Source organism: Aythya ferina (assembly GCF_964211825.1).
Source record: "Aythya ferina genome assembly, chromosome: 16".
Classification (NCBI taxonomy): domain Eukaryota; kingdom Metazoa; phylum Chordata; class Aves; order Anseriformes; family Anatidae; genus Aythya; species Aythya ferina.
Window position 1 is genome coordinate 8,304,120 of NC_140315.1, and position 27,865 is coordinate 8,331,984.

A 27,865-nucleotide genomic window follows, 5' to 3' on the forward strand; every position below is an offset into this window, starting at 1 on the left:
CTTAATCTTCACTCTAAGTGTTACACAGCCTGAAACATAACAGAAGACAACAATAATACAAAACAATAGAAAATAGATGCAAACAAACCTTAACACTATTTCTTCAAGGCATGCTACTACAAGACCACAGTAGGCAAGAAAAAAAAAGCCACAATATGTCAAAAAACAAAAACAAACAAACAAAAAAAAAAACTTGGCCCCAAATAATTAGCAGTTACTTATCAATTGCAAGAGAGGAAAGCAACATTATTAGGGGCTCAGAACATTTATGACACCTTCAGAAATGGTTAAAAGGGACCTGCTGTAAATGTGTTGTTTACACTGATTTGCAATTATCTTTAATTAGGTGCTTACTAAGCGGACCATAGGAGTTCCTTGCAGGTGATTCTAGGAATTATTGTATATTTATCACTAAGATCTGAAATAAAGCCCATTAAATAAATTTCAAAGTTATGATGAAAACATGGGGTGCCAAGTCCTCCTTAGTTAAGACAGTAATTTCACAATCACTTTAAAAATTATATAAGCTGACATCGATGATAAAAATAGTCTATCCTCTTCCATCACTCACTTATGCCCCTAAAGTCAACACTTTCCATGCGAGAGGAGAAACATTCTCAGCAGAATGAATCAGAAAGCTATTCTGGGTTGAAAATTAACCATTAATTTCTTTGCCAAATCACGTTAACTCAGATCAGTTCAACTCAATTCATAACAGAGCCACACCAAGGCTAGTACTGACAAAGAAAATAGGTAGTGAGGGGAGCAGTGACATTTGAACGTATCCCAAAACCTTAGCCAAAGGCACAACAGCACCACTTCCAGATGGCATTTTAATGTTGCCTTCTATCCACTGTTGATTCTCCTGTTTATTCATGGAAAGAAAACAAAACAAAAAAAAATAATTAAAACCATGACTTTTTTTTGTAACTTAAGAGGGGAAAAACATGCAGTCTAGCTTTGAGGTTAGCTTTCTTTTCAGACTTTCTTTTATGTATTATATACTGTACCCATAGTAAAATCTGCTCCTCACCACTTCCCTTTGCTGTTGAGGAACAAAGGCATGTAATCTCTTTCCCTATCTTATCTAGGGCTTGGAATAGAGACGCTTATGTAACTCCCCCCACTGCTACTTTCACTTCACCTCAACCTGAGTATTATGCTCCCATGCACCCTTGAAACTATTTATTTGCTTTGCCCCAGGATACATGTATTTATTTTTTCATTTCTAGATTGTTCCTTTATACAAACATTTGGGTCAGGTATTGTATACCATCAATCCTTCATTCCTGTGATATGTGAATATAACATTGTAACTTATTCATTATAGAACATTTAAAAAGAATCAGCATTAAATATCTTCTACAAAGTTTTCCAAAAAAGTCTTCCACTTTCAATCACAATGTTAAGCTGCCTTTGTCAGAACTTGAAGTGCTCTCCTAGCATGTCATTAAGATGAAAAGGTAGGCACAGAAAACTAAAAATAGCCAAGGCAGAGAATCACACTGCTCTTTATAGCATCACAAACTCAACCAGGAAGGTACGTTTCAATATTGCTGAAAGTTACCAGGTTCTTCAGTACGATATCCTCCTATGCCAACTTCAGAACACTGAAAAAACAATCAATGCATAAAAGGAAAACAAGAATAGCAGAATGGCAAGTGCATTTCAGGACTGAAACTATAAGTCTTTCACAACAATTTGCAGGGTATCTTCATATCAGGTAGGATAATATGCCATGCAGCAGTCTTGAAAGCCTTCATTTACTCAAATCTTCCACTGGAGTCCACAAATACCTTATTTTGAATTCCATCATTATCATAGTTTTATTTGCTACAACTGTTACACAAAATTTAAAAATCATAATGAAAACTAGGAATTATATACTAGAGGTAATTTCTAATTACAAAATAAAAATAATAAAAAGCTAAACTACGGCAACTCTCTATGAAAAGGAACCGACAGCCTTCATTGTGATTTCAGCAATACTGTTTGTGATACACAATAAAGCTGAGCTAGCACGACAAGGCCCACAGGAAGAAACACTTAAGAACATGCCACGAAAGCTATGATTAATCCCTGCGTAGGAAAATACCTTAATTATATCACTGCTCTGAACAAACTACCAATATGTGCAAGGATCAAGAAAGATCAGCATTAAAACAAGTGCTTAATAGCAGCAGAAGATGCCTGAAGGAAACAGAATGACTTGCAAGTAGCAAAGAGCACAGGTAGTTTTTGTGTTCCCTGAACGAACTAACAACTTGGCACTCAGTTACAAAAACACACTATCTGCCATACAACTCTATACACGAAGCTTGTTTTTATTAATTGGCAGGTCCTCTTTATTTAACACCAGCTTGAGTGGTACTTGAAAAAAACAAAAACAAAATCCAAACAGCTGACATGAACTAATACTTCAGTGAAACTTCTTCCCTACTCAGCAGTTCACTCTGCAATGTCATCTTAACCAAGCAGGGAAATTCACTTTTGTAATTGTTAATAACGTTAGCAGTACTTCTTTACAGCCTACTATAGATGCCTGGACGACTACTGGAGTGGATCTGAATCCAGATGTAAGACAAAAGCTGTCAGTGGTTTAACCACATGAAAATTATGTGGATATCATAGACTAAGCATTATATCACCTCCCTGAAAATACTGAACATAAAAAACAGAACAGTGATTCCAAAATTTGTATGTAACTGGTCTGATTTATTGCAAAGCGCATATAGCCACATTTGGAAAAATGAAATTGATGGAGTAACGATGTAAAGGCAGAGAAATGTGGAAAATACTCAGGACAGTGAAACTGAGGAAAAAATTTCCCTTTTTTTTTTTTCCCTGGAGACAAATATAAAACCCAAAGGGAAGGAAAGGGAGAAAAAAAGCTGTTTTGAAGACAGTAATTTTAGTGTTTTTTCTCCTTACAAGAGAAAATTGTAAACTAATGTGCCCGAAGAGAATGTCACCTCACAGCATCTCCAGACTCACGTGAGATAGGAGCTACCTGCAGGTCAGAAAGGGAGATACTTGCAAATGCTCTCTATTTTCTGTTTTCATAGATTTCCTCTCTTTTCTAGGGGAACATGACCTACCAAGTGCAATTTCAGAACCTTCCTCTCTTTGGGATCTGAAATGCTCCCTGCCCTTACCAGCACGGTGAGGGTACTGTGAGCGATCACCACTGTCACCACCCCGACGGAGCTACGCAGCTACACCGTGTCCCAGAGGGGACCACCCGCACCTAAGCTCCTCAAGCTAAGCATCCTTCCACTCCATCACAGCAGCGCTCTGATCCCGACCTTAGCCGCCAGAGGACTCGGTTTCCACAAAAACAAATGACAGAGTAGCAGCCACATCCATCTGCGTTCAAAAACAAACAAATAAAAAGCATGAAAATCGCTTATTCTGCTCTTCAGGAGCCCAGCTGCTGCTCAACTTGCCCCAGCACCGCATCCCCGACACAGGAGACCCCTGACAACCAGGCCCTCCTTCAGCAAACACTCCCTGTCTCCAAACACCACGAAACCACACCAAAACCCTCCAAAGCCCCCAACCAAAAGCACGAAGGGCACAAAGGCGCCGGAGCAGCAGCAGGGAGCCGGCAGCCCCTCAGAGGGGGGCTCGGTGCCGACCCCCGCAGCCCGGAGGCGCCGCGGGAGCTCCCTCAGAGGGCAACCGGGGCCGGGCGAGCGCTCCCGCCTCACCTCATCCCGGCACCCGGAGCCCCCCGACCACCACCACCACCGCCAGCCCCCACCTCCCCCTTCCTACCTCGCTGTCCTCAGCCCCCGCCCGGGGCTCCGGCGGTGTCCCCGGCCGCAGCATCACCTCGCCGGGCCCCGGCCGAGCAGCCGGCGGCCCCCGCTCCGCCCCCGGCCGCCGCTCCGCCTCACGGCCCCCGGCGGGGCCTGCCCGCTCCTCGCCTCCCCTCAGCGGGCCGCGCGCGCCACCCAGCGGCGGCGGGCGGGAGCGCGCAGCGGGTAGGAGGGGGGGGACACCCGCCCAGCGCCCGCCCCCGGGGGGCTCTCTGAGGAGAGGGGCCTCAGGGCTGGTTTAAAGGGCTTGGTTACTGCCGTGCCGCTTCGGTCACGGAGCAGCGCTTCGTCAGGCACAGCTTCCCCCTGCCACACTTAAAAAACAAATTTCTTTTTCTAGTGATGTGCTTCCACAAGCCCGCACTGCAGGCTAGAGGGGAGGTTAGATACTCAGAGATCAGGTGCTGGACTCAGTGCCGCCTTTTGACTCACTTGGATATTAAAGGCGGCTGCAGCTGGCAGCGCAGCTTTTAAGTGCTCGTAATTGCTCTGTGCCATGCGCTTCCCTGCGTGCAAATGAGAATTTAAACAGCCTGCAGGCCGGTTTCTGTGAGGCAGAGAAGAGCCCAGACCCTGACCCCACACCCAAGCTGCCGAAAGCTCCTGGCACCCTCCCCACAGACAGAGCTGCAGGAGGCACGCTGTGGAAGCTTCTGCAACCTTCCGGATTGTTCTGTGTTAGTCTCCTTTACAGTCCAATCTGAAACCAAAGCAGCATTTTAGACAAAGACAGATGATCAAGATGGCAGATCGAACAGAGACAGAAAGGGCCATCTGTTCATGGTAGCTGTTCTTCCTGCCCTACCTGCTGAGTAATGTGCCTCAAGGAGCGCTGCCTGGAGCAGGGAGAGTGCTCACTGAGAAATCCTCTCAGCTGCAAGGGGTCAGCAGCAGCCCGCCCTCGAAAGGTGCCTGGGCCACACAGCCTGTATGGGGCATTTATACTAGGGTCAAAGGGACTCTGTGGCAGCAGGGACAAAGCAGCATGCAGGAGTTCACACTGACTGGCTTGCGATGTCTAACTGGAGTCCATCTGCAGACAGCCACAGCCCAGGGAGAGGAAAATCTGTTAGACGCTGTGGAGAGCAAACCTGAGCAAAGCCAGATAAAATGTCATCCACTTCCCTGAAGAAACTAGAGCACTAACCAGACACCAGAGCATTAGTCTCATTGTGAATTACTATTAAAAATATTATATAAATACTAAATACTGTAAGAATACTATATAAAACTACTTTTCAGTGCTTGCAGAGCCAAAGACTACAACAGGCCTGCACTGTCATCCAAAGCTTTTCTTGGCTTTGGGCAACACCATATTATTGCTGAATAATGGAAGAAATTTAAATTCACTTCAGCATTCATAAAGAAATGCCAGATTTATAGCCTGTGGTTTGCTGTGAAGATCAAAGAAATCAGGCTTGAAGAGGTACTTGAAGAAACAGAAAAAAAGAGCTACCAGTTTGCAGGGTTTCTCCACAACATCATTTTTTGAGTAGGAACAGCCCCATTGATTTGAATCTACCCTATGTCATTCCTGACAATAGCACCAGACAGACCCTTCTATGCTTCACTTGCGACTTAAAAAGCACTTATCTGAAAAATCGTAAGGTATTGCAGAACCTGATCTTCCACTGACCAGCACTGCATAGAGAGAAAACACATTGCATCTCTGGGTGTAAATCTCCAAACACTCTTTGTTTCCTTTGTTTCAATTGTGAACTCCCCAGGTCTGGGCAGACTTCTTGCTATGTATTTGCACTCCTTAACAACACAGTCCTGTTCTCTGCTCAGCCACTCCTTTACCATTTATGCTGTAGTCCCCAGGGGTCTGTACTGTGTATGTTTGAAAGGTGCACTAGATTAAACTCCAGTGTGATCTGGAAAGCATACTTGGGAAGCTTTAAGACCAGAATGAAATAGTTCTGGCTTCTGTTGTACATCACAGATTAACTGTTACGAAACTAAGTTATCTCAAATAGGAGAAAGCATGTGAAGTGGTATGTTTAGAACCAGAGTCATGGGAGTGTCAAGAAAAGACTTAACAAGATCTGCTAGACTAGAAATATTCCCATATTAGAAAAAGCCCACTGCTGCAGTTATGTAATAATACTGAACACGCATTTACAATAGGAAGCCTTTACAGGTAAAGTTCTGCTATAACTGTTATAGTTCTTACATCAGTTGCTTCCTTTACTGCACTTAGCAGTTCTGGATTTAAGTTTAAACACACAGCTAGTCAACACTTATTTTAGATGCCCGGAAAAGAATACCACTAAATTAGATTCCTCCTGATTATTCTATATGAACTGTATCATCCACATGAGCAGTGTCACTACGACACTGCTAAATCTCTCAAGAAAACAGTACTAAAAAGAACAAGATAGACAATGCATTTCTGCTGCTTTGACCAAATGGCTTCATGACCTTTGTCTTACCTGTAAGATTGGGATAAATATTTTATATTCACTATCCTAACAAGTAAAGTATCAGTTTAAATATAGTCAAAATACAGGGAAGGTCACATGTTGAATTACTGACATTTTTTTCAAGCTACCAACTTTGCATGATGACTCAAAGAATCTTATTTTTTCTACATTATACAGATCCAATTAGTAACCATCTGAAATATTTTTGAAAGACAGTAAATAGCATTTCAATATTTAATAAAATGCCCAGATTGTCTTTTGCAAGTAGTTTTTGCATTTAATTTTATCCCATTTACTTTAAGTTTGCAAAGATACCTACTTTTTACAGAAAAAGTATGAAGGATGTTGTTAGATTTAAGCTACTATGATTTACAATTTCTGAAATTTAAAGTTCAAACCTTTTATGTAACCTCATGTAGCATTCAGAAAGTCACAGTAATCTGTTTATATATTCAGTGCTTTCTCCTCAGCATAAAGCTTCCAAATCCTTTGCATCTTCCAACAGAAAGATAAGAACAATTTTTATTTTTTTAACTGGGTTTGCACTATCTAGAATAATAACAAAGAAATAAAATTAAAAAATGGAAAAAAATGGAAACCACTGAAAAATCCAGTGTCTCATAACAGGAATACCCTTCTTGTCCATAGAGGTAACAATGTTACAGCCATGAGTCTAAAACAAGAGGCAAGGCTTGCAAATAGAGATAGTATCTCTTATATTAAGCTGTCAGTCTAATAATAGAAAAAAATTAGCTATTGCAAGTTCGGTATTCCTCTCTGCAGTATGTTGGGGCATCCTTTACATGTATTAGCATCTCTTATTTGCTTTCTGCTGTTTCATCTTCTCTCCATTTTGTCTTGCAGCTGTGAAAAACTAGGCTGCTTATTTTAAGATCTTCTTTAGGCATGCCAGATTATGAGACAAATTCGTCTGTTTTAGCCACACCAATAGGATGTTTTTATTCAAGTACAAACCCCCGGACTGGATGAAATCCCCACCTTCACTAGCTCTCGTCACATCATCTATTCTCATCTGTCCCTTGAACTCTATTCCATGTTTCTGAGCACTGCCAATGCATCTGTGACTATACAAAAAAAAGGAAAATAGTCTTATCAGTAACTGGGTATTACACCAGGTGCTCAAAGAAAGCATTCTGAAAAAAACTCATTGCACTACAGAGGAAGAACCATGTTCTCCTCTAGAACGGAAACGTGGGTGGTAATAAATATGCACTTAAATACTTTCTTAAATGTAACACAGAGCCCAGCATAAATCTCTCACACTGATGAAATGCAAGGTATTTCCTTATACTTTCAGGTAATAAAGTAGTAGTTCAAGTGGAAAGGAATGTTAATTGGAAGAACAGGAAATTATATCTTATTAGCAACACTTCTAAATGGCTGTAACAAGAAATACTGGTAAAATAGAAAATACTTCCTCAAGTCACTTTACACTTCATATTTCCAAAGCACTTTTAAAAATCAAGCATACTACACTAAGTCCTCGGAGAGACGTTTATCTCCCATTTGACAAGGAAAGTACACAACTGATCTATCATAGCTGCACAAGGAGTCTGAATTCTTAAGTCTCGGCTATGATCTCACCTCTCCAAGAACCAGCTGTAACATTTCTTGCATACTTCTACAGCATCCAAGAACAATACTGTTACCATCCAACGCATATTTTTCAGCATGTTAGTATTGGAAGCTGTTTATGAAGCTACCTCAAAGCATAAGCATGATTCTTGTTGTTGCATACAACAACCATATCCATCAGAAGTAATTCTGTCAAGTCTAAAACTTGAGTTTTAGCCACAACTAATCTCAAAATAACAAGAAAACTTCAAAGGGGTTATTATTTAGCACTAATCTCAATCTTTCTCCTGTATTGATACCATGTGTGTATTAATTTATTCCTTTTGAAAATTCAAGCAAGTTTATCTGCAACCATACATTAATTTTGAATTTCATAAAATAACTGAAGTTGTAACACCTCATTAAGAGCTTATCACCTTGAGAAAAGTTAAATGCTGTTCGTATTTAAAAGACAGACTGGGTAAGAAACAATCTTGAGAGTTTAGAACAAAGTATTTCTCCTTTGGCTTGAGAGTTAAGATAAGAACCTCACCCTCTGTATAAGGTGAAAAGATAAACGCCACTCACAGGAAAAATATTTGCACCAATAAACTCACAAAATAGAGTAAATGTTTGACTGACATAGTGGCTGTAACTTGTTTCTTTTACTTTTTGCTTACATACAACCTGGGTACAAGTGTAGAGATGAGGTCCCAGTTTAAGACCCACTTTGTGAGAAATGCTGACACTTCTTGGTTAAATTTTATGGGTGAGTGTGAGGAGACCTGTCTCCAGTTTTGTTTTCTCATATTTAGGGCAGAATGCATTTACCTATCTGATTGTGCACTGAGTGAAGACTTTTTTGGGCAGCTAATGGCTAGATAGACTGGCTGCTGTCACAGAAAGCAAACTTGTGATCTTGCAAAGTAGTTTTTCCTCAAATATTGTTCTCACATTTTATTGTATATTTTACAGTTACAGTTCTTCCTCAAGGAGGCAGCAGCAGGAGAAGGTAGTCTTCCTTTCACAATTAGTTTAGGAAAACAACCTGTAGGGATTACAGTGACTTGTAGAAAATGTTTATTTGTACAAGTATACATTGTACAAGTATACATTTCGTTCTCGTTCATTTTAAGTGTCCCTAAATAGCTTCCATACTGTGCCTCCCCCTACAGATTCAGTCCAGGTTAATATTAACATTAGTCCAGCCTTCTCTTGTCCAACTTGAAGAGATCTTATCAGACTTTATATCCTCATGGATACATACCTCCTATGCATTCCTGCAGACACATCCCTTAGTCTCTGCTGCTGCAATAACCTCATGCCATTGATTCTTGGTGGATTTTACTGAAGACAAATTCTCTCAGACATGGAAGCTTGCTGGATGGCACAGAAGCATTAATGGGTATTAATGGCCTAGCCATAGAATCCGTACCCTTGCTGGAAAGAGCACTTCCTACCTCTGTAAAAGTAGTACCTGCATTTAGCATCAGTTTCAAGCAGGCCAAAGAGCATCGTAGCAAGTACATTTGCAGAGAGCTTAAGTCAACACCAGACATATTCTGTGAAACCATACCTTATATGAAATCGTTTCATATAGTCTCAATATATTTTTGACCTCTAGGGAGAAAAAATTCACTATTAATCAAGTAACTCAAAGTTACTAAGATGTGGAAATTGTATTTCATTGCACTTTTTCAATCTACCTGATGGTATTTTATTTCCTCATACAAAACTATTTACAGACAGGTTTACTGCCTTTTGAATTATATATTTTTCAGGCTGACCAGTCCCCTACTACCCACTTCTGTCACACAGAAAGAAAATCCTAAAATGCAGATAATTGCTACCACACCAGAATTTTCACACAGGATGAATTTTTAAATCTGACACTGTTTCAAGAACATCCTGCTAACTTCAGCATTCCTTTAAGAAAGGGGTGAGCTGTCAGGTTCTGCACAAGGAAATCCAGACAAAAGGCATTCAAAATCAAATGCATGATAAAGTAACTGGATTCTTTCAGCTGCATATCACTATTAAGATACAGTAGTACTGTTTGCAGACTTTGTCACCTCCCATGGCTACCTCATAGGCAAGTTTGTACAGTACTCTTCATACAACTGAAGCTACAGTCATGCATGTATAAAGGAAGGTACAGGATAGAAGTCATATGGTTGGGCCTGAGACCAGCAGGCACAAAAGCTTTACACAAAAGAGCTAAAGAAACTGAAGTGTTTTGTTGCTAGGTAGATGTTTACAAGGGCTGCCAATGCATTAGATATGGGACAAAATATTTGTAAGTGGATCGAGTACAAATTAAAAAACTGCAAGAGTTATAACATACTTACAGTAACAGTGAAAGTCTCCAAATTGCCAGCAGCAAATGGTGAAGGAGGATGAAGAACCTTCTTCTAGTTTCATGTCCTAAACTTTACCGCAAGCAGTCGTCAGACAAGTGATACAATGCAAGATCAATTATTTGCAGCTACTGTAGGAATGAGCACATCACAGGTCAGACAACAGGACTGAGGGACAAGTTTCTTGAACTCTTGCATCCTTTCCACGTGTAAAGATTTGTTTCAGAGGAAGGGAGGAAGGAGCAGAGGAAGCAAACATTTAAGACTACTATGAAAACAGAACCCACTTAGCTGCCCAAGAGAAAACTTAAGCCCAACTAGATTCACACTTCAGAATAAGCAAGGGATGCATTCTTCCTCATTTTTACCTAAGAGTAATTGAGAAAAAAATATTTCATTTCTATATCTGTTTATTATTCCAGTCTGTAAAAATATAAGACTAATATACAACTACTACAGCTAGCTTGATTTTGTAAAATCAATCTTCATTCAGTAAGATACCAATGTACATTATACATCGAAGTTGTAAGAAAAATACTGATATTTGACATTTTAAACAAGTTCATTCATGTAAAAATCACATTGCAAGGAAAATTTAATTAGAAAATACATAATATTCACAAAAATACACATGTTAAAGACAGCTTGTGAGAACATTGTCCTAAATTTAATTCAGCTGTGGAAAAACATATGATTCACAGTTAGGCTTGACTTATCCAGTACCTTAGCAGAACTTCAAAGTAAATGCATCTTAATTCTATGAAGAATTTACTCTTTCCTATTAAGGTGCACTTAAACCTCCCAGTCGCAAGAAAGGAACAACTTCCCCCATGCATGTACACGACATATAACACTACTCAGAGGAATTTTAGTTTTCCACTCCATTTTTGAAATAATTTGGATATTTATAAATTAATTTATAAAATCTGGATTGAAAATACAATTTACATATATATGATACGTAATACACAAAGATTAACATTAATAGCAGCTTAATATTGTCAATCATGCATAGCAACCGCACTATCACTTCTGGATTTTTTTTTTTTTTATAGCTAAAGATAAAAATTTGTATAAAAACCGTCAAGCCTTTAAGCATTTTCTTCCAAGGAGAAAATTGTAAAGATGTTAAAAATATAGGAGGTAGTGAATGAAAGGCTAACGATATCAGCATATTTTCAAAACCCTATACTGAGCCCCAGTACCATTTATATATAAAATTTAGCCATTCATAATCAACCATTGATCATCCTGAAGTAACAATTTAAAAGTATTTCATCATAGTATATGCATTAGTAAGATATGAAAGAACTTTAGAAGTTTCATGGTCACTGCAGCATTAAGTGATTATATGCTGTGCAGTCTGTCATTGTAACTAAATACACTAGAAAAACATTTTTAAGGTTTAATTTTTATTTTTTAATCAAGTCCCAAATGCTTAGTTTTACTATATATGTTATCGAATTTCTGTAAAACAGAACATTATTTGTTAAAAAATATCATTGCATGTATTTAGAGATCAATCAGTTTGCAGGAAAGGTCCTAAGAGGTGAATCCTCATGCAATTTATAGTGGGACCCTAGTTAAGTTTCTACAAGTCCTTAATACTGGCATATATATCCAAAATATTCATGCATCTGTTAAAAGCACAAATTAGGTAACACAAGAGTTTGGTAGCACACTTTGGGTGTTTGTACTTGAGCAATGAATTGCCTTGTAACATTAGCAGTCTCAGACTCAACCCTCCTGTGTAAGCTCACCTTGCACCTAAGCTGCAAAATACTGAAGTACCACAGCAGACCCAGAATGTATTTCCACCAAATGAAACCATTACATCTGAAGTAAGTGCACTACCAGTTCATCTTCTGTATCTGTGGACCTCATTCTCTTCTCATCCACGTGCCTTTATTCCTTCGATAATTCACAATACATTCAAGTAAACAAAAGGCACAGAAGTGCAAACTAGCGTAATAAATGAAAGTCACCATTGGCTGATGATTTCATACAAGAAAGTCTTCTGATAAAGGAAAAAAAAAAGATATCTTAAAGTAAACAATCTTCCTTCAATAAAGGAAGCGTAGAGCAGCACTGACAGAAAATATGCATATTTAAGATGTACACATTGCAGAACCATTTATTTTTCTCATTTCACACTAAGTGGATGTAGTAACTTCATTTTAATAATTAGCAATATAAGTAAAACACTTAAATTCTTGGTCTTGTGGGAAAACATTCCAGGGCCTCTCCAAATGCATACTAAGGAAGCCATAAATCAATCCAACAAAACCACCCTAACCTGCACTTGCAATGCATGCCATTGCCTGTTATGCCAACTCTCCGTAAATCAAAAGGAGCATTAACAAAGCCTTCCTTGACATCTATGAGACTCAAACTCCAATGTTAAATACTTGAGATTATTAATTCAAAATTAAACATCACTAATACCTGTAGCAATTTTGTTTGTATAATTACAAAGAGCTTAAACAAATGGAGTTTTACCCTCTGATGTGCTCTGAAGCCTTTTACAGGTGCCTAAACATTACTCTCATGTTAGTAGAATTACCAGAGGTAGATGTTTCCCCAAGATAGACTGGGGAAAAAGAACAGGATTAGCCTCCTTTCCTGCTTATTACATCTCCCCACAGGGCAGAACATGCGTGCAAAAACCCGAAGTACTGGCTCTGGTAAGCACAGTACAAGAACTGGCCGCATCCTACCTCTCTCAGAGGCTAGCCTAGACTGCTAGATCCCTGCTGAGAAGCTCCATGCATCCTTCTCCTCAACCCTATTTGTTCCTATCTCATTTTCCTGCAACAACTTATGTTCCCACCGTAGGATCAGGTAGGGAACAGTGCCAAGTGGTGAAAGGGGAGATCTCAAATGCGGAGAGTATTGTAGAAACCTTTCCTTACAATTGTCCTAGTAAATTTGCAGCTGATTATGTGCATGCTTGCTTGTACATTTGCAGTATCAGGACTTGTCATCAGTATTTTGCTTTAAATACAGCAACTTCGTAAGATTCAAAACACCCAATCAGCGGTGCACAGGAAGATCAGTATTTATGGTTAAGTTCATTAGAACAAATAGTTTTAATAACAGCTCAAGTTCTATTAAAGCCTCATCCTGACTTCAAGCTTTTTTTCTTTTTAATCCAGGAACTTGAGTCAATTTAAACTGCTCTGAATCATTTAGGTTTGAAAAAAGTGACTTTTCACATTTGATTCACTACAACAAACTTTTGCTAGTAGAAATCTTTACAGCTTCTACTAGGTCTGATTTTAACATAGATTACATAGTATGTTATTTCCATAGCATTATGTTTACATCTGAATTCTTTAAAATTTACTGGGATTAGCAATTAAATCCAATGATATCCTTAAATATAGCAAACTAAAATGAGAACAGGTCTTTGAGATACAGAAGTATTAAGACTTTCACATTTGAGTTCAAAAATCGTAGTGTCATTAAAAGTAAGTTAACACGGCCATAAAAGGCAAATTAAGAACAGTAAAGGTGCCTGACTAATGAGCCTGTGGTTGCACATTCATTTACAAAGGGACACAACTTCAGAAGCCCCCACCTCCAAGCCCTGACTGTTGTCAGGGTGCTGACCCCTGTCACCTACCACTGTTGCTCAACAAATCAGGGAGTTTGACCAATCAAGAATCTCTTCCCACCCCACCTCCTGCTTATTTTTGTTTCCTCGTACGCAGAGCCACACAAACAGCTCTACCAGCAAAACAGCAGACCAGAACAGGAATGAAGTGGCTAAAGCAGCACCACCATACGTAAGCAGCACTTCAGTTGAACATGAAACCACAGCACATTAGATAATCGACCTCACACAATAATGGAAGTTTGCTTCTATAGAACCAGTAGTATTTCACATAAAAAAAAATCAAGTACCTTTAAAAGAAAGCTCACAGCCATCTCTTAACTATCCTTCATTTTCAGTTTAAATTTTCCTCATCCAATTTCAGTCAGTTATGAACTAACTGTTATCTTTGTGAAGTATTTACATGGAAGTGCAGAATTAACTGAAGTTAGTCAACTTATATCATTTTGAATGTCTCATATTTACTTTTTTCTCCTTTTAATCTAACTGCAGTGCTCAGTAGATGGAGAGGTATAAAACATATTACATATTAAACCAAATCAAAACATGTATGGCATCCTTGCTAAGTACAAAGTACACCAATGTAATTTCATAGCGTTATTATAGTTCCATCTTCTTCTAATGATTTATGATCTGGATCTTGTACTTCATATTCCATGCTAATGCTGCCTGCTGAATGATTCAAGTTCATCTCGCTGGAAGGAAGGAAGCCGTTTTGTGTTGACTCATGGAGTTCAATTTGCGTCAATGATTCTATGCTTTCGCTGGTAGGTGCAGCTTTTGGAATCTGCTGTGGCTCGCCACTGTCTTCAATAACAATGTCCTCTTCATCGCTCTCTTCTTCTCCTTGCAAGAAATTTGCTAAAATATTTGGTGTGCTACTTGGAAGGCTAGATTCAGTAGACTGACCAGAGCTGCCAGAAGTCCGACTGTTCCTCACAACGTTATTTCTCTGGTTTGCTGGTCTTACTGTAATGATCAAGTTACGGCTGTTTGCAATCATCATGTCTGTAACCTGATCAAGGCTTTTTCCTGAAACTTCTATTCCATTCACCTCCAGTACTTCATCATTGACAGCCAGCAAGCCTGTGCTTTGAGCCAGACCTCCAGGGACAAGCCTGGATATGAAAATCCCCGGAACTTTCTCTAATCCATGGGGTGTTACTCTGACACTAGAGCCATCTCGTATATAGAATCCCAGGGGTTTGTCAGTTCCATACTTGTAAAGCCGTACCCTGCGATGGGTTTCTGGAAGGATATCTACGTCTATAATAGAAGATACCGGTCTGAAGTCTTGCGGCATGCTAATGACAATGTGTGGTTTCTTCTTGTGGTTATCTGGACGTAACACATTTGATAAGACATTTTTCTTCCTTGTCATAGTATCGGTACCAAAGGCACTGTAGTCTGCATCTTCTGTAAGACATAGCACATGGATGATTAGAACACTTTATATATGGTCCATATAGCATTGCTATCATGTTTTAGGTTAACAGAATGAAATGCCCAGCCTAGAAGGTTTAAGGCTTGCTATAGTAGAAACATCTCTCTATACTTGAAACAAGAGCTTTAATGTTATGGGATTCATCAACATTTGTAATGGTTTCTGTTTCCTACTACCAAAGGAAAAACAGTACCCAAAAAATGTAAAGGAAGTCAGCAGTAGTAGAGACAAAGAATTATATTCTAGCTGCTCGAGAAAGGTTAGAATGGAAAGAACGAGTACATTCCTAGAAACGCTTTAATTTTATTCAGAGTAATTCCACTTGCTAGTTTTCTCTCCTCAAGTTTCAGATCATTGGAAAAGAAAGAATGAAAAAGGGAAAGCAGCCAGTGTGCCTATTATTGCCTAGCTCCTGGAAGCTGGCCAAGTGACCTGGATTCAAACTCCAGAAAGCTTATTCCATTCTGCGCTCCTTTCCCTGCCCCCCTGTGCAACGTAGGTAAAATGGCTGCGGAGCAGGAACAAAGAGACCTTATACACAAACACTTTTCAAGCAAGATTTTTCAAACAAACAATACTGCCACGATTTGGTACAGAAGTGTACAAATGGCTTAGACTGTCTTAAAAAAAAAACACATGCAAGTCAAATATCTTTAACAGGAAAAAACAGGTTTTGCAGAAATAATCTGATGTCCAAAATGCCTATGTGCCAAAGGAAGCTTTCATTAAGTATACTCCAAAAACGATGAACTGAAATGCATTCAGATCCAAATTCCTTTGGATCTACACTGGTATTGCTGTGATGTTGCATAGACTTTTCTGCAGTGGATTAAAATCAAGCAGAAGTAGTTTGCACTAACCCTGGGACTCAGAATGGAGGATTTCTTTGTAACATCACATTATGATGCCATTGGTATGGCCACAGAAATAAAAGAATAGCTTTACATTTTAATCTGTGGATTGAAATAACTATGGGAATGCTATCCTAGTGTGAAATTTCAGGAGAACTGTTCAATTGTTGATGAAGTACAGCATGAGTCTGTAAACCAGAAGACTTCCCCCCCCCCCCCCCATACTAAGATGAAGATATGAGTGAGTGCATGTGCCAGCTGTACTTGGACTTTTCACTTCAGATGGCTTAACCAAAAAAGAACAGAGAAAGTAATTCCAAAGCAATAATCTATTCCAACTTGCAATACTCTTTCCTTCCCTGACATCAAGGCTACTGAAAATGAGTTGCTTTTTTAAAATATGCAGTTCATCTAAGACAACTGTGGACTTAGAATTCTACAACATAGAATTCAAAATAACACAATTTAAAGTTAGCCTACCAATAAAGTGATTATAAACTCGTTGTGTGTACAGAAAAGTAATAGTTCATCAACTGTTTAAAGAATGTCCTGAAGAGGGCTTAAATTATATATTTATATATATAAATATATATATGGAAGTTTTTAGTTGAAGAAACAGATCACATCTGAACAGGCAAAGCCATCTACTAAAGACTGAACATCTGTATCAAACTAAAGTTTAAAGATTGTAAGTTTCCTTACAAGAGAAGTTGCTTAACACAGAGGGGAGCAACTTCTGAATAAGTTTCTGCTACATTAGTCTTAGAAGTGACTCCTGAGTATATCTCAGCTACTTTCAGATGACATGGATGCCTCACATAGTAATTTTTACTTCCGTTCTTCCTCACATTTGGCCATCTTGTCATCCAGACCACTGCTTCTGTAAAAACTGCTAAATGAAGAAAGGCAATACTAACAGACTGTTCCACGCGTTAATTTACTACAGACAGCCCACGATGCTCTTACTTCACACATACAAGTATATGTTGGCTTCTCTCCCACTTCACACACTCAGCTTCTGTGAAATCTGTTTCCCTGCCTTAGGATCTGCACATGTAATAACAAAGATAATCAAGAGTCTCACAAGGAAAAGTAAGAAAGGAAAAGCAAACAGAAGAATCTACCTGCACCAGCTACACTTGAGCACGTTAAATTAGGTGACTGAATACAAGAAATAAATTTTAGTTTAGTTGGGAACCCAAGAGGCTCTCTCAGGTAAGCATGGAATTAATGCTGTTGTTCAGCAGAATTTTTCAGTAGAAAAAGGTATAGTTTAAGACTAAATTAAAATAATAACAGATCTAACACCAAGCAAGAGAACTTTAGAAATAGCTTAAAACTCATTCTTCAGATGCTTGAGTGTTAAGTCAGTTTTGTGTTGGAAGAGAGGCTCTGTTAAAACAACCACACGCAAAAACAAACTCCCAAACCAAAGAACTTAACAGGTGGACTATGTCTGAAGTGTAAAACACTTCTCCAAATGCACACTTCCCATTTCCTGTATAAAATGCATTTTGGAATATCCGACTGAAGATCAGCCATTAAAAATCCTGCACTCCATAGCTGAAAACTAATATGTTGATTTTCTTCAGACAATGTGGAGCAATTCTTTTAATCTTTGCTTTAAGTTTATGATCAAAGAAAGAAGTATGAGTAGTAGCTTTGCCCTTATCTACTGACAACCCATCAAACCAGTTTCAAGTTAGACATCTGGTCATTACATTGTGAGGATCTTTGCAATTCAATGAGTTGCAATAGCCTTACTTTATTTGGAACTACAGCTGCTTACAAAACAAGGGCAATTGTGAAATAACATTAGACAGAAGGGTTTTGCTTTAAAGATCTTTCGGTGTTAAATACAGAGTAATGCACAAGTACAGCAAGGAAGTGATAATACAGGTAAAGATTATCAGACAAACAATAGATAATGGTGACCTGAATGTCAGAATTCAGTAACAACGTTAATGAGTGCAAAGGTTAATTTTTAGGTCATGATTTCTCCTTCCCCCACCAGCAGCTGGTATGCATTGTAGTGATTTCAAAAACTATGTAAAAACTTCTGTGCAGTCCATGATTAAGCACTAAGATTTCTGATGCTCTAAAGCTCTGGTTTTTATGCTGCACAAACAGCGGCAAATTCAGCAAGACTAGTGAAAAAATATTTCAAGTACCAGAGAGACACTGCATGGACAAGACACATCGTTTTGCCTCATTTCAAAAGCTTTGCTTCTTTTTGGTTTGCATCGACACATTTCTAGACATCTAGTGCTGCATTACTCCCAAATAACTATTTCTTTTGGAAGTTCTCCATAAAGCCATTGACTAAGTTGGATGCGCTCTGACTGATTAGTTCCATATTGTTCAGACCTTAGGCCATATTTTTTATTAGAGTAAGCTCATCAAAAAAAAAAATAAAAGAAAAAATGTACATGCAGAACATTTTGGGTTAGAGCATGAAATACTGACAAAAGCAACGCTAGTATGTAGGTACCAATTAATACTGGTACCAGCGAAACACTAGGTTTCTACTAGCTTTAGTATAGGCATTGCTTTGGAAACAGTATCAAAACATTGTAGGTATTGCTTTTCTTACAACTCCTCTTCCATATCAAGTATTGCAACACTAAAAGGTGTTCACTTTCTGGTTTTCCTCCTTCAATTCAAAGTGCACACATTCAGACTCTCGTCAAAGATTCAAAGTACATGGCGGTTTCATACATCAGCTACGACAGAACGTGTACCGTAGCGAAGTTCCCAGCTTCCTGCAGAGGGCTGGTAAAGCTCCTCCAGCTTCCTGGCAGGCCACATACCGTGATCCCCCTCCTGCCGCTGCCAGGCCCACACGGTAGGTTTGGAATGTGCTAGCTACACAAACATACAGACACTGCGTGCATCCCAGAAGATTTACTGGCTCTTGCAAATGATCACTCTGTTTCTGTGCTCTACCCAACGGTTAGCTCTAGAACCATGCACATGGCTTTTCACAGCTTCCTTCCCTGACCAGTACAATTTTGGAGCAGACAAAAAAGTCATCAGCCTGTGTGGCTTTCCATGACTATCAGCAGATTAGGCCCTACATTTTTGACCAAATCAAGTCTCTCACGTTTGTAAATCATGAAGTGTAGCAGCAAAAGGAGTGGCTTTGAAAGAAATCTTATGTAAGTACATCTGTAAGAACTTATATCAGAGACTCAAGTGCTTCTGAAACTAAGAACAGAAATGTATTGGAAGAGATATGAACTTCTAAAGGCTGTTACAGGACAAACACTATCAGAAATCTTAACACTGAGCTGGTACTTTTGCTTTGAGACATACTTCAAGTTAAATGACGCTTTGCTGAAGTGAAATAGCATCCCAAAATTGCGAGCTATGTACATCAAAACATTTAAGAAACTAAAGCAGAGGAATCTTGGGTTCTTGCATCGCAACTAGTCTTAACAGTGTAAGAATTCAAAACTAGTACAAACCTTAGGATACACAGTTAAAATCGTATAATTTGGAGGGGGGGAGATAGCGAAAGGTTGATGAAGAAAACTCATCTCTCCATATCTCATCCAAACAGCATGACTGTTTAACTTCACTGCTAAACAACTTTTCTAAAGCAATATTCTCAAGTACAAAGGCATCTTTGTTCTGGCACCTAGCTAATCAGTTTAAAGCTGCAGTGCAAACTATTTTGGCATAAAGCCAAAGGACAAGGTGTTAACTACAGATAATGTTAAGAAGAACGTCCACATAGCATAGAATTGATTATTTGTTAACTTCAAACTCAAGGTGGCACCAATCTGTATATGCTTACTACATGAAATTTAAAACAACCAGCAAGTGCCAAATCTGGTTTCAATTTAACATAGTTCAAGACATATTTACAGTGTTTTTCTGATCTGCTTGCTAGGCAATGTAAAGTTACCCCTCAAGAATTACATTTGCATAAACCCCAAATCCTTACTACAGTGGAGTACGAATGCAGTTTACCATTGTAAAATAAGATCTAACAAATCATGTCTTATCTAGTGACACATTATAACAAAACAGTATTCTCAGAAAAAGGACACGATGCAGCTGGGATCTTCCCCACTATTCTAAAAAGCCAATTTGTCTTTTCACCAAAATAAAGCTTTCTCATAGCAGAAGTCTACTTTAATAAGTAGAAATTAATTAATTCAAGAATCTACTTTTTACTCTATAAACCCATGTACAGTGCAGAACTGATATTGTAATTTACTATTCTTACAAGTGAGCTTCACGGACATTAGTGAAATACATAGTCTGAGTTATTGTCTGTATTATTTATCTATTTATAATGCAAAATCCCCCATGTCAAATTGCCCTTTAGTGCCTGTGGGGACTGTTTCCCCTCCATGATTTTATCTCCAGTAAGATTTTTCTCACAGACAGAGCGACTCCCATGCATCTGGATTTAATCATGATACATCAGTCTAACATTTAAATTCCAGATGTCAACAGTACCTGTTAATCTCTTAAACTGCTGAATAAAACTCCAATAGGCAACTACCTTCTGCAAACAGATAGCCATTCTGAATTTGTGCAATATCAAGTTCTAATTTAGACCTAACACTGAAAAATAAATATTTTACAGAAAGGTACTAATGGTTAGAAAAATTTGAGAGGATTAATACTTTCATTAGAAGATCTCCAGGTTTCTTACCACATTAACTAGCATACACATACTTAGGACAGACAGCTTTCCAGTTTTGCTAAATTAGGAGTCAGAAGTGATTATTAGACAAAAGTATGCTTACTCTGACGTGACAAAGTTTCTAGGTTAGACTTGTGTTACCACAACTGTCACATAGCACAATTGCAAAAACACCCCGTTGCTCTCACTTCAACCCGTTGAAGTGTTCTTTGGATGCAGACTAATACTATTTAACCTGGATTTTATTGTAGTCTGCACATATCTTACACTAGCTTTCAAAAAATAATGCATTCTTCTAGACCAGTAAAATACCGTAATAAAATTTCATATCTTAAGACAATACAAACTTTCTCCCCCACACTGCTGTCACATTCCCCAGTGGCTTTTTGCCAAAGACCTTAAATTCCCAACTATCCTCACTGTGTATACAAAAAGAGGACACTTTTTCAACAGAAAACCCATAGGGAACCTTTCAGCTGATTTTATATAGTATAGGAAAAACCACAACAAGCCTTACAAGAAGAAAAAGTTGAATTGTTTATCACTGTAGTTTCAGAACAGCATAGATCAGAGCAGCCCCACTAATAGGAAATGTTCAAGTATTTGATTCTCAGATTTAGAGGTATAGTCAATAAACTGCCACAGCCATGCAGATGAATTAATCACACCTTAACAGTAAGACTGCTGCACATGTACCTCAAACTCCGGCAGCTCAGTATTAGTTACATAACTTATCAGAAATAAAACACAGAACCAATTATTTCCACATTTTCCATCATATAGACACCTGTTCTGCAAGACAATGATGTTAAACCTCAATGTAATCAACAAAAGTGATCAAAGTGGTCACAAATAACTCAGAACAAAGTACAGCACTGGAAGTGCTGGACTCACCGGGCTCCTTATTTCCTAAAGCTCTACAGCCAGAAGACTTGTGTCAAAGGGAAGGTGATGACAGCTACTACTTTCTATAAAGCTTTTCTTGCCAATCAATTCCTGTCATGATAAACTTATGTGGGTTAATCTTATTTCACATTCTGTACATTATATCAATTCTATTCTCAGTTTCTTGCAGAATTGTAAGAAATAATCCATCATTCTCTAAATAAAGATACAAAGAATGAAGTGTTAAAGATGCTACACTAGTATGAATTGGCATTAAGAGTTTAACGCTAGTAACAATTTAAAAACATATGGTGTTAAAATGTAACCTCAATAATCCCAGTCTGACAAAGTAGCTTATCTGTTTTCGTCATATGGCTACAGTAAGAGATTAAATGGAATCATAGACCTCTTCTACATCACCATTCTATTAAAGCAAATGGTTTGTCCCCTTGGCAATTCAGGGATGAAAGCATATAGTCCTTGCTATACTACACTCAACAAGACAAATACATTGTCAGAAACACAGCAGCTGGCAAGCAGCCACACTGGTTTTGAATATTGTTTTTCTGTCAGGCTGCTTGTTGTGGAGCTTGTTCATTTTGTGGAGTGGGAAAGTCAATAAGAGCTTCTGATGCCCTAGTGTTTTCTAAGGAAAATATGTCTGCCAACAAGCAACAGCCAGAAACAGCGCACATCTGTACAGAATAGCTAAGGAACAAGTCCATTGACTGTGTTATGACAGGAATTGCACGTGCACACGTTCACATACATACTTACGCACATACATGCATCCACACACACTCCTGTATGCAAATAGGTAGAAAACCAACAAATGCAGAGATTAATTTTTCTTGGCTTCTCTGGAGTAAAACAATTTCAAGTCCCATTACTACATTCCACCCCCTTCTCCAGTTCCTTATACTGGATATATTCTGCTAGACAAGAACAAATGCAACTTCAAAATTGATTTCTGCCTCCAGATCAAAATGAAAGCAGACACTGAAAAAGACAAACTGAACTTGTACCTAGAAAACATGCTATCTTTAAAAAGCAAGTTGACAAACTAAGCAGCATTTACATTTGCGAAGTTTGCACAATCAATTTGTCATTTTGAAAGCTTCTGATTGTTTTATTAGAAAAGTGTGATAAGAATAGCATATTAAAAGTTAGTCTTTATGCTGATACTTAATACTTTATGTAGTAAGACCTTCTAGATTCTTTTCCATGCTGTAATGGTCTTTCCCCATGTCTGATCAAGGCTGGAATTTTAAATGAAACACATCCAACATATGGAGCATAAAACCCTAGAAATACTGAGTTGAAAGTTTATTTTCATTTAATTAAATGAAACCAGAATGAAGCATTTGCTAGAGATTTAACTTGATTTTATCCAACCAAACTAAATACAAGAAAAATGCACAAAGCATAAATAGGTTGCCTGAGGAAGAAGCAAGAGAGAAGAATTGTAAATATATTTCATGATCTATAATTATGGAATTCAGCGTTGTAGAAGAGGGCATTTCCTCCACACGTCATCCTGTTACTGCAGCACGGTACTGCAAACAAATGATTCACCCGCTTCAAGTGTGCTTACCTTTCCTCTGAATGAAAATCCTAAGTAGAGGATTGGCTGTGGAAACTGCTTTATGATAGTTGTCGTCATTATTGATAGGCAGCAGGTCTCCGTGAATGTCTGTATATCCCACTAGAACATCAACATTGGGTATCTTGTGCACGTGCTGCAGTAATCCATAGAACTCCTCAAACTTCCCAGGTTTGGACCTCTCCAGAGAAAACCGTCGAAACTCTGCTCCAAACTACAACAAAATATACCTTTATTTGCATGGAAATCTAACATATACTCAAGCAAAAGTATGTTTTGTAATTAAAAAGAGTAAACAAAACTATAACCAATAATTTTGAAGGGGAGTACAAAGGTCCATTAACATTGTTTTTTCCAAAGTTCTCATAAGCTGCTTTCACTGCTGTTTGTGTCGAAGCATTTGCTAACACGGGAAGCTAGCATTAAGGTGACAAACCAGTGCAAGAATAACAGCAGATTCTCACGTGCTTCTGAAACAGCCACGCTCTGGGTAAGGGAGGGAACTGATACCCAGCACTGATGTTTGTTGGTGTCTCAAAAACAAGCGTGATTGACTTTCTGTGGTATGTGACTACCTGAAGGTTTTCAAGGAAGTTTCTGAGCACAATAGAATGGCATGCATAGCTTGATACGTGGCTCTGGTTAATGCATACAAGGCTTAGTAGTGTTCGTATTCCTAGCTGTTCAGACCATAAATAAAAAGCCACTTTGACCTGACGAATATAAAGAACGGCTCTCGACTTTCAGTACAAACTATGTACGTGCCCTAAAGCTTTAGTGAGATGGTCTTAAGGCAATTCTGCTGTTGCTTGGAAAGCAATCAAGGGGGAATCCAACCACTACCCCCCTTAAGAGCATTCAGAAGATTTGCCTCTGCCAACAAGACTCAAATCTTGATTGCACAGCCATTTAAAATGTAGCTGCATCCAAAGTTTAAAACAGATGAGGTGCAGACAATACACAATGCCACACACTTCATCAGTGGCACTGTGCTTTCAGGGGTTGCATGTGCATTTAGTCATTATGATCATCCAACAACAAAAAAAAAACACAACAACAATAAAGAAACACCCAAAATAACCCAGCTCCCTATTCCACTAAAACTTTACTCCCCTAAGAAAGATACTTTTTTTTTTTTTTTTTTTTTTTAATAAACTAATGCTAACAATGCTTCAAGCTTAATTGTAAGCAGAGCACGAGGGCACATAGAACAAAATACTGGCTGAAGTCTGAGCTTCAGTGTCCTGTATGTGCTACCCGCAGCAGATGTGAGGATGCACAATACCAGGCCTCCAGACCAACCCTACCTCACATTTGATTACAGCCTTTTGGAGAATAAAAGCTTCAGAGTTCACACATACAAAGAAATGAAAACAAGGAGATAAAGACCCTGATGTTAGTAGGGTGTTAATGTGCTAACTCCAACACTACACAGCAAAACACCCTGCCCTGCCCCAACACCTCTCCTTCCTCCAAAAGGTGCAGTTAAAGGCTATAAGCATTCCTCTCCTAGAAACACTCCAATAATAGGAACATTAAGTCAGGAGAATGATTCATGTGTGCTTACCAAAAAGCAAACAGCCGCCTGCAGGAGGCCCTCCCTCCACGTCAGAGGCAGCATGCTCAGTTATGACGTCGGTGAAAGAATTTGTCTCGTGTTCCTATTTAATCTTGCTTCAGCTATTTGAAGTATGAACGCTACAGAAACTCTCCAGGCATTGCACCAAATTCCATTTGCTTGGCTTTGAAAAACTATGTAGTTTAAATACTATTACGTTAAAAAAGCCAACAAACCTACTCTCAACTTGAAGGAAGCGTTAAGTCCTACTGTAGGAGGCAGACAAAGGACCAGCTTTTCAAACTTGGGATTTCAGTTTTCCACATGATTTTATATGAAGTTGGTGCAAACACCAAGAAACAAATCATCTGGCTATTACTTCCTAACGGGGCTTGCCAGATGCTCGATGCTATTAGGAAGCAGATAAACACAAAAGTAAAACCATGCAATTTCATGGGCAGTTTATTTTATCCTTCTGAATTGTTTTCGGTTTATATCAAATATTGCACTCCAAGCCATTAAAGAAAAAAAGATGCACTGGCAAAAATTAACAACTTGTAAGAAGTTTAAAGGAGACAAAAGATTCAGAGAGACTAATTTAAGAAAGGAAAGCTTCCTGCTGCTGGAGCTGGTTACAAATACTTGCTGTTACGTGGTAACTCATCTGGGAAAACACAAGCTATGTCAACTTACTAAGAAGTTACTAAAGGACACAAGTAAGACTGGCCTTTGAGAGGAATCTTTAAGTCCTCTGTAACACAGCCTACTGCTGCTATACTATTAGTGGTCTCCAGCAACAGTGACAGAACAAAACTTAGAGCTACCGTATCCATCTTTGTCTTATCAGTATTAGATTTCATTCTGAAAAAAAATACTGTCCCAAGTCATAAGGGGAGGGCAGGACAGGGACCTGAACTTTCTATCTCAGGATCCAGAAGTTTATCTGGGAGCTTTCATACCATCACCAGAAACTCTAAGAGGGTGTATAAAACTTGTCTGTGATTAGAGAAAGGGTTAGCCAGAACAAATACAGTATGGGGCTTCCCAGGGCTAGCTCAGACCAGTTACCCAAATTGAGCAAGCTAGGCTACAAAAATAGTTTTCCTCATATAATGAGTTGGACTGTGCTGACATCTTTGTCAGTAAGGGCACGATTATTGATTTGGAGTACCTAAATAAGGAGCTGTGCATCACAGCCTTCAAAGCCAGGCGGTAATGCTCCCCTCCACCTCCCACAGAACCTTTCTTTTCAGAATTCCGTATTTTCATAGAAGGAAGATGACTACCATGCTACATTAAATCAAGGTGAGTTTAAATAATGCATTAGCGACAAGTAGTTCGAGGAATGCCTTGAAACCTGCTTTATAATATGCACTTAAGAGACAGTCCCTATTCATTAGAACTTCAGCACTTCTCTATGAATACCAAAGGGTGCATCGCTCAGCTGATCTCCAGATACATTTTAAATCAAGCAAAGCACATGATGGGGGAACATCAAACCTAGCGATCTGGGCTAAGGCAAGGCACAGCAACAGCTATGTTTAATTAGTATTTGGAAGCGTGGCTGCCAGGTATTCCTGTGTATTTTGACTTTGGCCACATGAAGGTTAAGTTAACAACACTTTAAAAAAATCATTACCACCAACGCAAGCTAGAGAAGCCAACCACATGTTTTGTAGTAGAAGTTTCAGCATTTTGCCATATTAATCTTAAAAAAAAAAAAAAAGGAAAAAGAGAAAAAAAAGACACCCATGTCCTAGCTGCTTCACCCACAGTGCAGTCGCGATAACCGATTTGCAGGAAACGACAGGACACAACACAAGCAAACAGACTGGAGACTAGTTTAGAAAAAACAGAGACACACGAGATGCATTCACAGATAGAAGAAAACACATTCCTGTAGAGGTGAGCACAGACAATGGAAACGGGTTTTTAATCTCAAGTTATATGTATTTTTTAATAGCTTGACACCAATTAAGATGTCTCAGATCCCACATCTTTACTGTTGTAAATTTTAGTTTGCAAGTAACTGCAAAATGATAAGTCGAGGAAATATTATCCATCCAAACCAAAACAAAGAATAAAATGTTTCAGAACCCTAAAGATTTGCCAACAAGACCATGGCTCAGCAGCACACAGAAATTAACAGTTGGAAGAACGGATGCAGAGATAATGGTGCAAGATGATTCAGAGAACCGTGCGAAGCTTTGACAGCAAGGAACTGTTGGTATAAGCCACAAGAGAGATACGGGCTCGATAAAGTAACTCCCAGTGTAAAGTCCTTGAGGAGTTTTTAAAGGCAAGTGCTGTGTTAAGGGAAGGCAGCCAGGTAGCTACTCTACCAAACAGGGCGAGCTGTAAGAATATGCTCTACTTTAAAAACAAATAAACAAAAAAACAACAATAGAGTATAGAAATGTAGAGCCATTAAGTTAAATAAATACATATATATTTCTTTCCAGGTTTGGACGAAGAAGAGGTTTGGGCTTTCCACCTAAAACCCCTCTTTCCCCTCAGACACCCGCACCTTCTCCCCCTCCACCTCCTTCCCCTCCTGGGCAGGGCTGGGAGCCCAACACCCCCCCCAAACCCTCAGACCCCTTTTACCCCCCCCCCCGGGGACCACAGACACCCCCACAGCGCCCCGGGGGCGCTCCAGGTGAGCCCACCTCCGCCCCGCGGCACCCACCTTGCTCTTCACCTCCATCGTGCCCAGGCCCCGGCTGCCCGCGGCCCCGCGGTGAGGCCGGTTCATGCCGCCGGGAGGGGCCGCACCTCAGCCTCGTCCCCTTACTCGGCTCCGGGGGCCCTCCGAAGAGCTCTGGGGAAAGGAGCGAGGCGCCAAGGGAGGGATCGAGGCGGGGAGCGAGGCCCGAAGCCGCCCGCCCCCGGCGCCCTCCGCCCGCCGCCTCCCGCCGCCCTCACAGCGGGGCCGGGGCGGGGCCTGGCGGCCGCCCGCACCTGCCAGCCGCGGGGGAGGCGGGGCCGCGCCGCCGAGCCGTCACCGCGCCTGCGCAGCCGGGCGGGGCCGCGCACCTGCCGCTCGCGGGCATGCGCACTGAGGGAAGG

At 39.5% G+C, this 27,865-nt stretch overlaps 2 protein-coding genes across 6 annotated transcripts in view; both read right to left on the reverse strand.

Moving 5' to 3' along the window:
* The window catches only part of BCAS4 (breast carcinoma amplified sequence 4), a 63,978-nt gene extending 57,526 nt beyond the window's left edge, over window positions 1–6,452 (reverse strand). The window contains exons 1-2 of one of the 5 annotated variants that reach the window (XR_014698568.1): window positions 3,778–3,883; window positions 3,306–3,366 (exon numbers count right to left, since the gene is read on the reverse strand). Coding sequence is in view for 4 of the 5 variants with exons in the window: in XM_084538008.1 (XP_084394134.1) it covers window positions 3,306–3,362 (57 nt within the window). In the remaining variant the exon portion in view is untranslated. Of the gene's footprint in view, window positions 1–3,305; window positions 3,367–3,777 lie in introns of all 5 variants that reach the window. The other 4 variants (XM_084538008.1, XM_084538007.1, XM_084538010.1 and 1 more) reach the window with 4 other exon arrangements.
* Window positions 6,453–10,571: 4,119 nt separating this feature from the next.
* Window positions 10,572–27,730, reverse strand: PARD6B (par-6 family cell polarity regulator beta). Its single transcript, XM_084538003.1, has 3 exons — window positions 27,486–27,730; window positions 23,230–23,452; window positions 10,572–15,211 (listed from the first exon to the last, which is right to left on the reverse strand). Exons 1-3 carry the CDS (start codon window positions 27,549–27,551, stop codon window positions 14,385–14,387), a joined length of 1,116 nt encoding a protein of 371 aa, XP_084394129.1. The 5' UTR covers window positions 27,552–27,730; the 3' UTR covers window positions 10,572–14,384.
* Window positions 27,731–27,865: the final 135 nt, after the last annotated feature.